The sequence below is a fragment of the Denticeps clupeoides genome, chromosome 5 (genome assembly GCF_900700375.1).
Source record: "Denticeps clupeoides chromosome 5, fDenClu1.1, whole genome shotgun sequence".
Classification (NCBI taxonomy): Eukaryota; Metazoa; Chordata; class Actinopteri; order Clupeiformes; family Denticipitidae; genus Denticeps; species Denticeps clupeoides.
This window is the reverse complement of record NC_041711.1, coordinates 26572196-26587617: the sequence shown is the minus strand read 5'-3', so window position 1 is coordinate 26587617 and position 15422 is coordinate 26572196. Positions and strand designations below refer to the sequence as shown.

The 15422-nt window shown below is 41.7% G+C and overlaps 1 protein-coding gene across 2 annotated transcripts in view; it reads right to left on the bottom strand.

The window, feature by feature from the left end:
* Positions 1 to 15422, bottom strand: part of zfpm2a (zinc finger protein, FOG family member 2a) — a 104332-nt gene that overhangs the window by 62761 nt on the left and 26149 nt on the right. The window contains exons 2-3 of one of the 2 annotated variants that reach the window (XM_028979084.1): positions 10825 to 10983; positions 3948 to 4046 (exon numbers count right to left, since the gene is read on the bottom strand). In XM_028979084.1, coding sequence (XP_028834917.1) covers positions 3948 to 4046; positions 10825 to 10983 — 258 coding nt within the window. The remainder of the gene's footprint in view (positions 1 to 3947; positions 4047 to 10824; positions 10984 to 15422) is intronic. The other variant, XM_028979085.1, reaches the window with a different exon arrangement.

The window sequence follows — 15422 nt, the reverse complement described above, 5'->3', positions numbered from 1 at the left end:
GTATTAATATATTCCTAGCCCTATTGCAGGACATTGCAAATCAGAGGATGATGCCTGATGGTAAATATTTATTTATCAGATTCTGCCAGATGAGGAAAGGGCTCTACAAGCACCTCTTCCTCCCACCTCCTGTCTCCTGAGGTGGTAATCTAGTCTCTGCATCATCGCTGATCCATACCTGCAGTTCAGGCCACTCACATCAAGTCTACCAAACCCCAATTTGTTTGTTTTGGTGCAAAAGAAAAAAGCACGGATCATTCTGATGTGCGTAAAAAAAAAAAAAAGAAGCCCACTGGCCTTTTGCAAATATTTGTGGCTCCATGTTCTGCCATGATATAAATAGCAGCACAGCGAACGCAAACATTTGTCGAGGCACCTGCCACACTAACGTGGCCATCTGCTCTACAAATTCACTTAGCATGACATATGTGCACAAAAAGCTGAAATGGCTATTGTTTTTTTTGTTTTTTTTTTATGGGGGGGGGATCTGGCAAGACAGGGAGAAGACGAAGGACCAGGGAGGCTGAGGCTGAGGCTCAGCACCAGCAGGAGTGCGGCGAACGCTGTACCTTGCTCGAGTTCACTTTCATCGAGGAAAAAGGTCACTGAGTGTTCTCTTTTCCGGTTGATCTGTGAGGGCACGCCCCGGAGGTCCAGTCCTCCATCCGCTGCCCGCTTGCCTGTGGCCTGTGCCCAGCTGGCACAGAGAAACGGGCAGGGCTGTGCCCGACATGCACCGCTGAGCATGGAGACTTGTTGAGAGCGGAGATTTGTCCTCAAGGTGATCGATTTTTTGCTTGCACATTCATTCCTGTCTTGTCCTCCAAATTCCCTGTGCAGCGATCAGCTAATTTGGACAAGATCGCCCATCTGATTCATAATATTTAAAGTCGTAATTTCATTACACAGCCGTCCAAGCAAATTGCCTGTTAAAATCTCACATGATAGTCCTGTCTCCAAACACTAATTAGTTAACATTTGTAAGTATTTTAATGATGCTTCAAGTCTACAAACTCGAACAATTATCCTTTGAAACTTTACCATTACACCATTGCGCCACTAGACTTTGTTCTCGTGCCAAAGCCTAACTATCCAAAATTTCATGGCCCTAATCTTCGAACTTGACATTCCATGACATTCCCTGGGTTCTGATGGGAGCCAGCTTCACTGAGGCAGGCAGTCAGTGTGGGAAGATAGGCGCAAGCAGAAGTTCATTAGCACATAGCACTAACTCCCCCACTTCCGCTTTGCCTTGAGGACGAGTGTCAAGATATGCATCAAAGAAGTCTGTGATAATTAGCACATTGCTCTATATGCTATCGCCACATTAGACATGAGACTGCAAACATCCATAACGAGAATGAGAACATGAAACAGCAGATCCTTGGGCAGATTGCTCCGAGACATACGCACTGTCGCTAAGTGGGTGTTCTCTAGGAATCAACATCTGAGGGAATGTTCTCCAAGCTGCCTCCTGCCAGATTAATAAGAGTCACAGTTAGCAACAAACTCAATATCGGATGGGGGGGTTAAACAAGGGACACCGAGGAAACACTCCACTTGACACAAGTTCCGAAAAATTCTATATCTAAAAAAAAAGATTATGAAAAAGTTTAATCAAAAAGAGAGAGGCAGCTCTTTTCCACCCTTTGAACTTAAAACAAATGGTGGATTTTAATAGATTCTTCACAGCAGGTGGAGTTGGTCAAAGTCACTTCATTAGAAATCCCCCCTTTTTGATGTAATGGCCATTATATATCCTGTTCAGATACACACCACAGAGTGATTAAGAATTATCTGCTGGCGATCCTAATCGCACCTGCTTAAACTTAAGCCAAGAAATAACAAAGGAAACACGAACACAGAGGATCTGAACATTTACAGAGATAACGGTGTAGACAGTCTCAAACTAAATAAATTTACTTTTAATCGCTCTGAACAGGAAGTCATGTCATTTCAGATGTTCATATTTGATTGTCTGATTTCCTGCTTTATTCAAATTATGACATGCCCATCTGACTTTTCTAGCACAATGGGCAAAATTAAAAAGGGAAATGGTCCATCAAAGGAGGCATGATGTGAAAGTGAATGCAGTTATTACTTGGCCAAGATTAACATCCTTTCATTCAGCTAAATGAGTAGCTTCAGAAACCTTGTTGCCAGTTTGGGAGGTGTGTTACACCCTGCAATATTGAGACCATGCATAGATGATCATGTTGTCATACCTATATTTTATGGCAGAAATAAAAATGGCTATCTGTGATTATAGAAGGTAATTAAAAATATGTCCAATCATCACTGATCAACACAAATTTCTTAATGAAGTACATTTGTTATGAAGTAATTTCGTGACAGTGCTAGAGCTCTAGCGTAGCAAGAATTAAATGCATGATTCTACAATATAGATGTGGTAAAACAAAAGCTGTCATTTTTGCAGCATTCAAGTAATCCAGCATATCCACAAGCCAACATTTTTTCTGTGTGTACATGTGTGTGTGTCAGATATGGACATAATTAGAGTCACACAGCTATAGCAGTTTTGCTCAACTCATCCAGCACCCCCCACATGCACATAAAAAATCTGTAGTTTTAAGCTCAGCGGTTTCTTCCCTGAAAGGCCCTGTGCGGATGAGACGCCTTCTTTCTCTCTTTCTTTCTCGCTCGCTCTTTTTTGTCACGGCCCCCATGGTTGTGATTTGACCCGCTCAGCCCTGTCTGCAGACTGATCACAGTGATGGTTTATTACTGTCATCCAGGCGCTCTTATCTTACACTGCCCACGCTCATTTCCTTCCCCAGATTGAAATGCAAATGTGAAGTTTAATGATAAATGCATTATCTGATAGGAGCCGATAACACTGATTCACTGTCAGTATAAAATACACACCCCAGGGGGGCCGGCACAGCCAACTTGCCCAAATCCACTTTTAGAACCGTATGTACCTGCAATAAATTCTTGAGGTCATTCGCATTAAACGGGAATCATATTTTGTGTATTCAGCAGTGGGCATACAGTGCTGCACAGTAATTGCTGGTGTTGCTATCTTCTTCGATGTATTAGCCTGGCCTTTGATGAAGAGACTTTTAAAGAAAAGAAGAGTGTGTGTGTGTGTGTGTGTGTGTGTGTGTGAGGGAGAGAGAGAGAAACCAGATAAAAACTATTTTTAAAACCAAGAGAAAATCTGCATGGTAAAATGAGATTCCTGAAGAAGAACTGATATAAATATATCTCGTATTCTCCCTGAGCGTAAGCTTTCTGTTGGATGTGTGGTCTGTGTTCAAGCAGATGTACAACGAGCTTAAGAGCAAAGAAATCTAATCCAACCCATTCAAACCCTGTAACCAAACTTATACTGCAACTGCAATAATAACTTCATTTAAGTGCACTCCAACACTCTCTGGAGCACAGTTTAGTCGAACTTGTGACACGAGACAATGCAATGCTCCAGTTGCTTCCCATTCATGCTCCTCCATCCAGCCTAAGAGTGCATCCTGCACATCTCTGATTAATGATCTATGTGATATATATGAATGCACTGTCATAGAGTCATGCTAGATAAGGAAGACAATGCCACAAAAGACCATCAGTCTATCTAGGAAATTGAACACGAGTTAAAGATGAACTTCTGTCCATTGATGCTTATCTGCAAAAACCTTCATATCTGCCATTTTGTGAAATGCTGCATGACTTCATACAGCTACAGGAAGAATGTATACCCTTTTCCCCTCTGTACTAAATTTACAAAATTAGCATTTTAAAGTCTTTTCTTAGAAAGAGAGTCATTAATATGGAAAATAGTAAATTTGAACTGACAGTCTCTCATCACATTGTCCACATCACAGTACCATATGCTATATTTAAACAGCTAAATACTAAATACTATATAGTTTATATGGATGACAGTGCCTGTGCAATGACACACATATATTGCTGCAGTTATGACTTACTTGGTCCATCCCATTCTTCAGACTCAGGAGGGTGTCTGGTCTTCTCATTTTGTCTGTCCATGTCTGACTCTGCCACTTCCCTGTTACCTGCTTCTTCACCTGAATAACAAAACACAGGGTTAGAATTCATCATCAACGGCAATAGTGAATCACACTAAATGCAAATCATCATCATCGGTTAGGTGATTGTTATTATTCAGATATTATTATTATTGAGATATTCAACCATGACTATTTTTGATCGGCTTTTTGGCCCAATATCTATATGGAGCATTCTTGAGGGCAAAGCTGAGTAAAGCCTGTAAAATTATTTCCTATGTCAGCGCATTTTTGCTGCATGTGTATGTTCATATGTTACATGCTGAGCTAATTTAAAGATCTCATGCTCTACCCAACCAGACTGGTTTATCAAGTTTTTGTTTTTTTTACATACCCGCTCCTTACATCACTACGGTTTAAAAAAAAGTATGTATGGTGATGTAAAAAATATATATGTGTAAATTATATTACAACAATAATAATTTGAAAAAAAAGTTGTTTAATGAAATGATTGCATTTCGCCCCTTTGAGTTAGTTACCCACAGGGTGCATTGCTTACAGTAATGTGTCTGAAACCTTGGGACCTATGTGATCCTACGGTTAATAAAAAAAAAATTCCAAAAACGCAGACCCCACTGTATATTCATAATGTGATGTGATGTGCACAGCAGGTGGAGTTACTCTGTATTGTAGAACTTGGGTGTGAACAAAAGGTAATTTCTCTGGCTTCCATACAAGCGAATTGACTTTGATTTGATAAACCTGCATCTGAGAATGAGAGAAAAGCATGCTTAACATGGAGATGGGGATTCTCCCACAGCACGGGTCGTGTAGGATCCTCCCTGGCACTATCGTTATTTACGTCCTCCAAAACTCAGATTTGTGCCCAAAATTTGGGCCTCAGTTTTGTCAGTTTTTCTGCTACTCCAAGACAGCCTGACTTCAACATCGGCCCCTGTCACGCCCACAGTGACGTTTTCTGCACAGACACCGGTCCATCCCGACAGGTTAATCTTTAGATCGGGCTCACTCTCCACGGCAGCTTAAGCCTTTTAAGACATGGCGCACTTCAAAGTGGCCAGTAAACATCGCCAAAAGGATAGCTGCCTTCCTGCTTCGCTCTGAAAAATGAGGGGGGAGTCTGTAGCACTGTCCTACTTTACTGCTCATGAGGTCATTACGACCCAGTTTCCTTTCTTCGAGTTCCAGCCTGGGACCACTTTTTACTTTATTTATTTTATTCTAAACGTACTTTTCGTCCCAGAAGCGCTATAAGAACGCTCCCACCTCTATTTGTATTGTTGGAGCTGGAGAACCTCTTTTGCATACTCATCTTGTATTATGATGAGGATAACAAAGGAGAATATCAACAGTTCCTCGCAATGTAACGAGTTTGAAAAAAGCCGGGGAGATAACATTAAAGGTACTACCTTGATCTCAGGCGAACATGTTAAGCCCTGTAACGAAACGTATTGGAACTCTTTAATTACAGCTCAGGAAATGAAGCTACAAGATGATTCCTTAATTAAGCAGTGATTAAGGATTTTCTGCCTTCTATCTAACACCGTTTGCAATGCATTTTAAACACAATCGCCGCGGCAACCTCACAGGGAACAATGTCACAGGGCTTGATGAAGTTTCTTTTAGAACATTGCAGGAAATAGCAAGGGGGGACATTGTGCCTATAAGTACAGGGGAAAAAATCCATGGCACAAAGCCGAGAAATACGCTCAGAGGGTCCTTCAAGACATTAATTATTATCTTCTCAAACACCTTTCTTAACACTGCTTAACACTGTCATGGAATTTATTTGGTTTCATATGCACCAAAAAGTGTGTGTCAATCATGGGTTCAATTTGAGCATGCTGTGTCCTTTATATCTTCATTTGTATGGCGACTGGCCATCTCCTGAGTGACAATTCATGCATCTGTGGCTTTATGCTATCAAGATTAACTCTTACAACTGTTATCAACAATGTTAATTAATTGAAGAAGTAAGTGTGTGTACGTGTGTGTGCGTTAAATCAGCCCTATCAAAGGACAGCCCCTATCATCGGACTAATGGCAGCCACACACACTCAGGTCAATAAGCTTATGGGTGATTTACACACACAACTCCTCCAGCAAGGTAGCAACAATGTCATATTGGCTTTTCCGCTCTTCCTTTCAGCATTGTCTCAGTCAAGGAAGCCCTTGAGAATGTCAGTGTGGTGTTGGCGATTTTAAAGAGATCTGAGGACCCTAATCCGGTCCAGCCAACCAGCCAAGACACTGGCAGATTGGCAGAGGGATAGAAAGGCAGCAACTTCAGGGCTTTAGCTGGTGTCCTTGAAGGACGCTTCTCTAGAAAGAAAGAATTAAAAAAAACGCTGGGATGAAAATAGATAAAAACCTCAAGGTACAATGACCAAATGAGGATTTTATGGCAGCAGACATACATGTAGGGACTGTCTAATACTAATATATTACTGATAAATACTAAATACTAATATATTACTGATATAATGCCCTGACTCTCAGCATGCTGATCTGGGAAGTTCAGGTCCACTAGTATGTTACATTCTTTGTGGCTCAGTGGGCTGTCGAGACACAAACGGTCAGAAACTCACAATGCCTGCTGCATTTGCATCGGGTCCAAGCCTACAGCTCATTTTCTCAGCTTTCAGATAAGCTGTGGAATACTAATCTCGGCTACAAATACAAACAGTTTTCAAATGTTTCCAAAAACCGAAGGGAGAAAGAAAAAAAAAAATCCCCAAAATCCCACAAAGCACTCCAGTGGTGTGAGGTGATTAGTGAAAGGCCTTGCTACTATCTCTTTAAAGGCCCATAAATTCCCATCATTACAGGATCTGGCAGTTTGGCGCTCTGGCTGCAGCCTGAGCTTTATCTCGTGGTGATGCAGTCAGGGAGCATGTAGATCTGTGCCGACTAGATTGTCATACTTAACAAACATTAATGATTCATTTCCTCCACTGAGTCAAATGGGGGCTAAAGGGATGTCTCGATTCATCTTATCGCACCACAAATTAGCATTTTCCATATTCCCCGGCATTGGCTCTGCATTCAAATCCTACATTTTCCCATTGCCTGCGGTTCAATTGACTGCCAAGTTATTGAGGAGATCTTCGTCTTTGCAAGGCCTCCGATTACCTGGAAATTGCACAAAGGGTGGTGTAATTAATTCTGCCACTCCGTGTTTATTGCGTGGTGTCTAAGGCCACATTTGATTCAAATGATTCATTCACTGGTCAGGCGGCAAGCTGCTGCGCCTCCATATCCACTAAAATGACTCATAGCTATTCAGGTCCCATTCTGCAGCGATAAAATCAACTGTCTGTGGCTGCATCACAATGTGCTTATTTAGGTTAATTAAGCGAGAGTGGAAGATGTTGGTGCAACGTTCCCCACAGTGTCTGAAGGTGCAGAGATTAGTTCGTGCTACTGTATTGTATGTCAGTGACAGCATCAGGTGTGCTCATAAAGCGGCACGCCATATCACCCTCAAGACTGGAACTCGTTTTTTTTTTTCCGCTCTTCAATTCTCAGAACTGGCTCAGTGTCGTCACAGGAGACCCACTCTCACGGTTCATTGCTCTCTGACAGTGAAGAATACAAGAAATGAGACAAAGAAGATGAAAAGCGAGGTGAAATTTCACAATTTCTGTAAAAAAAAAATAATAAAAAAACGATTTTACATCCTAAAATAAAGGTCTGTCATTCTTGCAGTTGCTTCTCTCTGTGCGACAGTCTGACGTAAATCAGACTGAGGAACCCATGTCCCATTGTTTGTGCCGCTCACTAGTAAAGTATGAAAAATGTGAAACTGAGTGTGCAAAGGAATAATAGTGTCAAGAACATTCCAATAGAATAAGACAGATTTCTTTTTAAAATATGCATTTTTCCTCTACACGTGAGTGTGTAACAGATCTTTCAAAAACACATGCCTGTTTTTTTGGAGGGTTCACGTTTCATCTGAAATTCTCCTGAAATGCTTCTCAATTCAACTTCATATCAGATCTCTGTATGCTGTTAAGTATGATGACTTCTATGTCGGATCTCATAAAAGAAGAGTGCAATGACACGACTTGAGCTGAAACACTTTTCAGTCAATCCTGTCCTTGGTCCTGTCTTTTGCAGAAAGAGAACAGAGATAGGCGAAGAGAAGCAGTAATTCTTGTATTTTTCATTTGGAAGACTGTTTGGGCTGCCATCGCCTGTGATTCATCTATTTGATATTTTATGAATTAAAGCCTGGACACAATGGTGCCTCAATAAAGGACAGGATGCAACAGGCAACACGCATAAATGCACCAATGACAAATAACAGGAAATGCCCTACAGGTGAGCATGAGATTTATTGAAGCAGACCAAGTGACTTGTGGTCATCTGTACCAGGCAAATGTATATGCTGCTAAAGGTAACAGGCCAGAGCTTCAAGGTGCAGCCATTATCAGGGAAGCCAAGACCTTGTCAGGGCTAAGGCAAACGGTGAAGTCTTTGGTGGCATTCAACTTCTTGACCTTTGTGCCTTTAAGCCGCTTTCCTACTTCACTGCACTCTGATCAAAGTTAATAAGTGCTTCGTATGTTAATGAAAGTGGGCTCTCCTCTTTGTGTTGCGACAGCTTTTTAATACCTATTATGGACTGAAACTTTTAATGGAGGTTTTAGGTCCCCCTGACAAGCCCATTTTTGGAGAGTGACTACACAGATACAAGGGCTAAGCTATGAGCGGCACGCTGGGCAACTACTCGCCACCGAACCCTTACACGGGAGACCTTATTCTCCAGCGAAGCGCCGGCAGATAAAGGGCCTTGGGATGAGTGGCTGCTTTAAAAACCCCCGTCAGACTCCGCACAGGGCTAATTACACCGCACCATCGCATTTGAGAGGGTTTACTTAATCAAGGGGACCCTCTCTTTCTTCCTATAGAGTAGACATAACACATAAACCATTTAATGCGGACGGGATTGCGCAGTTTAATTCACAGCACTTCTGCATAAGTGGGGTAAATTTAAGCCACTCAGACGCACGGCTAAATTAGTTTTAGAGAGATCTAATTGAGACGAGGATCAGGGGGAAATGGCTACACCTGATGATTGCGTGCAACTTCCAGATGGGAGGGAATGGAAACTTGGTTGAAGAATGAATACGCTGTTGTGGGCAAATGGGAGACTTAGCAGAGAATTAGCTAGGATAGTGAGGAGTCTACAAAATCTTAAGGAAAAAGAGCGTGCATACTTCTAGACACGGGAGAGATTACTTTGCGCATATCAAAAATTACATTGCCAGTCAGGTTATTTGCCTTAGCCTGAAGAGAGGAATCAAAAATAATGAAAAATTCCAAGTTTGCTTTACACAGTGTGAAAAAGAACATCAAAGGGGTATTTACGGAACTTTGCATGAAGAACCTGCGTAAATGGTTAGTTATGTACTGTAGCTAATTGACTATGACAGCATATTTGGCTACAGATTTTAACCTTCAATAACTTTCCTGAGTAACTGTCAGGGTTCACTGCTAAAGTAATGATTTATTGTATAAATCTCAAAGTAACTGTAATGAATCTTTTCTGTTTTCAGACATAAGAATAATAATCTTTGACTTCAAATAAATTGCATGATCGGAACATTTTTAAAACACTAATTCCAGCATTTGTTCCATAAACTGAATAATGTGATCATCGCACTTGGGGGTTCTCGGCATCTTTAATATAAAACGGGCCTGCGCAAGGGGTACGGCTCGGCAATTATGAGGCAGGTTCAATCAATGTTCATGTTCTGCCACTCTACACCTTTAATGTATTTTGTAGAAGAACAAAAGACTAAATTATTATTGTTGCGCAAAAAAAGGAAAGCTTGTTCTTGTTCTTCAAGGTGTCTCGCACAACCAGATCCCGCAAGGCATGTTGGTTTAAAAAAAATTATATATATATATATATATATATGTATAATTCAACCAAATTCTTTTGAAGAGGAAAAAGGTAGACTGAGGCTTAAATTCTTCATTAAGAAATCAAACTTGGGCTGGCCGGTGAGCAGGAGTGGGTACACCTAAGGTTAGGGGAGGAGATTACTCTAGGGCTACAGCAGAGGGTGGGGTTGACTGACAGCTCTGTCATCTCTGCACTGTAACCTGGAGCAGATCGCAAATGAGCTCCTGTGGTGGTGGCTGTGACCAAAATGAAGCAAATCGAGAAAAGAAAAAGAGGAAGCTGACGAAAAGAAGGACGTTGGGGAAAAAAGACATCTAATTGAATTGGAGTTCAAAGAGTAGTTGAAGAGTTTGGACAGCTTGATGCAGGCTGCAAGCTTCCGTGTGTGGGGGTGTGTGTATGTGTGTGAGAGCAGAAAGTACAGTTGTACTTTCAGTATAGTTGTACAGGAAGGCACTATCTCCAATAGCGACTCTTGCATTTTCGCCTGACAGACACACACACACACACACACACACACATCTCATGACACCACCTGGCTGGAATTAGATAGAGGAGCAGCCAGCGATGTGGTTGCCATCTCCCAGATCAAACTACTGCTCTTAGGTACATTGTGGGCATCCGGTATCAAACAGAAAAAGCTTTCAAACGTGGGCAAAGAGCTACTGGAAAAAAATTCAGAGCCACTATCACTGCCAAATCATTCCACGGTGAGGCTGCTTCTAAAACAGCCCGCAAAGCAGCACAGATCTTAATGCTAATGGTTTTATGGAAGTGTGAACTGAAAATTACTGCTATGTCGACGTTTGGATTCACTCTTTCCCGTTTCACTGTGGTCCAGTCAACCATGATGGCATTTTGAAGTAAAGAGTATAGACACATCAAGTGTGAGTGGATGAATACCTTTGTTACAAAAATACTCCATGTCTTCACAGCTCAGGTTCTCCGTCTCAAACTCGGCAGTGAAGTTCTCATCTGTGGAGAACTCTTCTTTACCTGCCAGCTCGTTCTCCTCAGACACACACTCCTCCTCTTCCTCCTCCAGGCCATCGTCCAGTGGACCTGTGCATGGATAAGAGAGCAAAGAGGATGTTTTTAAATGAAAAATATTTTTTAGATTCATCTTAGAACACTTCAGAGTTGAATCCCGATTCGACAAGGTGCCACTGAGGTGCCACTGAGCAAAGCACCGTCCACACACAGTGCTCCCCGGGCGCCTGTCATGGCTGCCCACTGCTCACTCAGGGTGATGGGTTAAATGCAGAGCACAAATTTCACTGTGTGCACCGTGTGCTGTGCTGCTGTGTATCACATGTGACAATCACTTTATGATTAAAAGATTACTTTTTGACCAGGCAACAGTCATATGAGTGTTTTTCATTGTGGCCAATTAAAGAATCTTAAAAGGTCTTTTTTTCACAGTATTTATATATTTTTTATCTATTTTTACCTATTAGTTACCTTCGTTTCTTGATTCTTTTTAAAAAAAGCAAAGCTCTCTGTGCTTTTCAAATGCTGGTTGCTAGCGATTTGTCAGTACCACACTGGATAAACACAGGGATGTCACATGGGAGCGAAGTGGGAAGTCCAGTGGTTTTCCCTTTAAGGGTGAATGACTACGTGGGGCTGAGTAGCTGGAGCACTATCTGACTCAGTGCCTGCTGAAGGTGACTCAGCATTCAGCAGTGGCTCACACATGCAGGGGGAGAGAGTCAAAGTGAGTTGTCAAACTGTCTGTTTACAGCCTCATTTATGCATCTTCTGTAGTATTAAACCCAGACACACACATACACAAAACAGGTTCTGCCCTAAATACATTCAAATATTCTCATAGTGACCACATACTCATGAGTACTTAGAACAGTCCATGCTGCTCCTCTTTATATTAAAAACAAGAGAGGAGAAAAAATCTGTACTATGTAGGACAAAAATACCCTTTTATTGGTGTCACCCTTCGGGTTTGAACGTCACCTATCACCATTCTACAACAAAAAATGGTTGCGAGGGGTAAAAGTTGCTCTCAGACTACCTCATGACTTTTCGCTCCCGCATCAGCACGGGAGCAGGAAAGAAAATACTTTTATTAATTTGTTCGCCTTATCACAGCGTACAATGTTGATTTTCCATTTACATTCTGTGCCTCCAGGTAATACACCAGTGCAATCTTAAAGGAGACATTTTTTCCCTGTGATTAATTTTCCCCCCCTCTGTGCAATATTATTTCTTTAAATCTAAATGATTTCAGAGTTTCGCTCGTAGCTGTACATCTCTTTTTGGTATTTGCATATTACTATTTTGCTTAAATCAAGGGCATTGATGGAATTATGGCTACCTGGGTTTTATTAGTTCAAGAAATGTCTCATCCCCCCTTCTCAATGGATTATTTTTATATGCATCTTTTCACCTTTTTAAAAATTCCTTTCTTGTCAAAAAAAGGTACAATGTATTTACTGTTACATATTCAGAAAAAAATATTTTATATGTAATATGTACATATATGGAGGGACAGAGTCTTGTTTCTGAATTTGGTTGCTTTTTATTCAATGTTGTCATGTCTTTCACATCGATATAATCTCAGAACTCTAACACAAGAGAAATTGCTTTAATATAGAAATAATTTCAGTTCAAGCATTGGTACACTCCTGTCTGCCTTTCTTTCCACACGTAGGTTCATCAAAGACCCCATGAGCGGCGTGCTCTTTTCATTAGGTGCGTAAATGAGCCCTTTGTAGCAAGCTGCTTCAGCTGGAGCCCTGCACATGAAAAAGCATTAGCTCACACATCTCTAATAGTCCTGGTGAAGGGGACCGAGGGACACTTTAAATTAGGATACAGTTTTATGATGGTATCGCCGGTCTTTCGCAGATTCGTGGCAGAGGAAGAGCGAGGCCTGAAGTGACTCAATGTGTCTCAATATGTTCAGACGATATGCAGTGATAAATATCAGTAAACCGAGACGAGCGATTGCATGGCTTGGGCAAAATACCTTGCAAAGCGACCAAGGGGTAGTAATATTGGAAGCAATTGTACTTACTGATAAACCAAACGCTTTCAGCAAAACTTAAATCTCATGCTCCCTGATCTGGACTAGTGCTTTTAAAGAAATTTACACATACATCAGAACTGCTTTTTAAAAAATTTCTCCTTGTTTCTGTCTTCCCAGTGGTTTGTCAAGGACAGCAATGATTACCAAAATTTTTGAACTCTCCAATGTTTTGGTTTACTGTACTGTATTCAGTGCATGGAGATACCTGAAATAATTCCAGAGACAGCAAATGATAAGAATAATGACTTTCTAAACGACCAGCACAGCACTCGTAGCTCATTTTCTGATAGTGGCCAACCCAGCTATATTTAGTTGTGTACTGTTTAAAACCCTGTCACATTCACCTGGGACCCACGGACACCCATGTGCTTTTGTAAATCGGCCAAAGGCACGCATGCTCCCCGACCCTCTTATCGCAGGCCCTCAGTTCAATAGCACACCGCGTCAAAAACAACGCACTGACTGTAACTACGACTCCCTTTCGCCTGACTCTCCAGCGTCAAATGACAGGCCAATAAACAGGCGAAGGCCAACACCTCAGCTCTAAATGTGTCCCTCCAGTTACAAAAACCAAAGCCCTCTCAGTTCAAATTTGACTGCAGGAGGGCAGAGCTGGCAGCAGCGCCACAACTGAACAGTGCTGTGATCACAGAGTCTCTTTTGTTTAGCCCTTGGCCTCTGTCTGATCAACCATGCCGATAAGGTCAACCTACATACGTGTCCGAAGACAGTAAGGCACTTGTGCGGCAACACTTTGGGTAATCTCATCATAAATCACTGCAAATATCACTATTTCAACCATAAATTATCCGTCATCGTTTAAATTGGTTTATTCAATAATCAACATAATATACAGTGTCGCAGCAGAAAAAGAGAAAGCGGCGGAGGGGCAAACATTTACTCTCCCAGTAAATTAGAGAGCAAAAAGCTTGTATGATTGACTCGTAATTTTGTGGCTTTCCTCTGAGCCCGACTGCTTTGGAAGCAGAGTGTGTTTGGGGGCTCTGATGGCGATAGCACACATTATCAGCAGGCTACACAGTGTGATGTCCGGATCACAAACTAGGCCTTCTCTATGGCTCCTAATTAGGATAGAGGTAATTGAATCGGACAGAACAAAGCCGGAGATCTCTAGAAGCATGGAAATCATTTTGCTTTTACCTATACCAGCTCTTTCTCTCTTCTCTCTCTTTGTAACAATCCATCCTTGCCAATGAAAATGGAACCAAGCTTGGCCAGAGGATAAAACACACACACACACCACCTGAGACCTAACATGAATGCATAATGTGTGCCGAGGCCTTTAGGGATGTCCGGCTAACATGCTGCCAAACTTTGGCCAGGCCTTCGGCTGTCTTGAGCCAAGGGAGATAGTGGTGAGTTTTTGGACCCAAGTCTTTGACACACAAACTTATACAACAGACCGAACTGAACTGGGATATATGGAAATGGGATTTGTCAGATTTACAATATACATGATTGGGACAAATTAAAGTAAAGGGGTTAGGCTCAGAAGAGCTTCACCACACCTTGTCACAGATTATCCAGCATCTGCTACTCTACTGGAATGATTCTTACAAAGGATCTGGTGACTCAATGAGGCTGTGCTCCTAAGACACTAAGTTGGGTTGAGATATGGTGACTTAATACCATACCATTCGATCATTGTCATGTAATGAGCAACACTTGTGTTCTCTGAAGTGGGCCAATGTCATTGTGGAAGAAACTACTATCATCAGCAGGACAGAAATCATTTTACACTGATTTGAAGTTCCCCAGACCATGTTCCAAACCTTTCTCCGTTTATATATATATACACACACACACACACACACACACACACATACATATACATATACATATACATGTATATATATATATGTGTGTGTATGTATAGGTGATTGGGTGATTACCCAAAGGAGCCGTCTTCATGTTGTTGTGATTTTAGTAAAGTGAGCTCTGTTGACTCTTTTATTTCCTCCACCGTCTCTTGTACAGCGAGGAAAATGTGAGGGAGGAGGGGGTAGACCGGGGCCAATATGCTCTCTGATGCACGCACATCACTTCTAATGACCTCTGGGAAACCAAGAGCCTCTGGCAGCTTAGCAGACAGCCCAGTGTATACGTTGCAGGGCTGCAGTCTGTAATTTAATCCTCCATCACAGTAATAAAATAGATAGCATTTATATGATTCTTATTGGCTTAATGTGTTACAGGAGCTCTGAAAGGGATTATTCATTTTAAAACTAGTTCATTGTACGAATAACAGGGAATAAAAAGAAACTCGAATGGAGTAAGCGTGTTCTGTAAATCTCTCGTAATGTGGTCAAACTCAAGATGGTGAAGTGAATTAGCATCCATATACCAGAGTGGGCTTTGTTTGTGGACACGATGCATGCGCACCGAAGCCTGTGCCCATCGATATGCAGTGCCATTGTTTTACTTGTTCTAACGG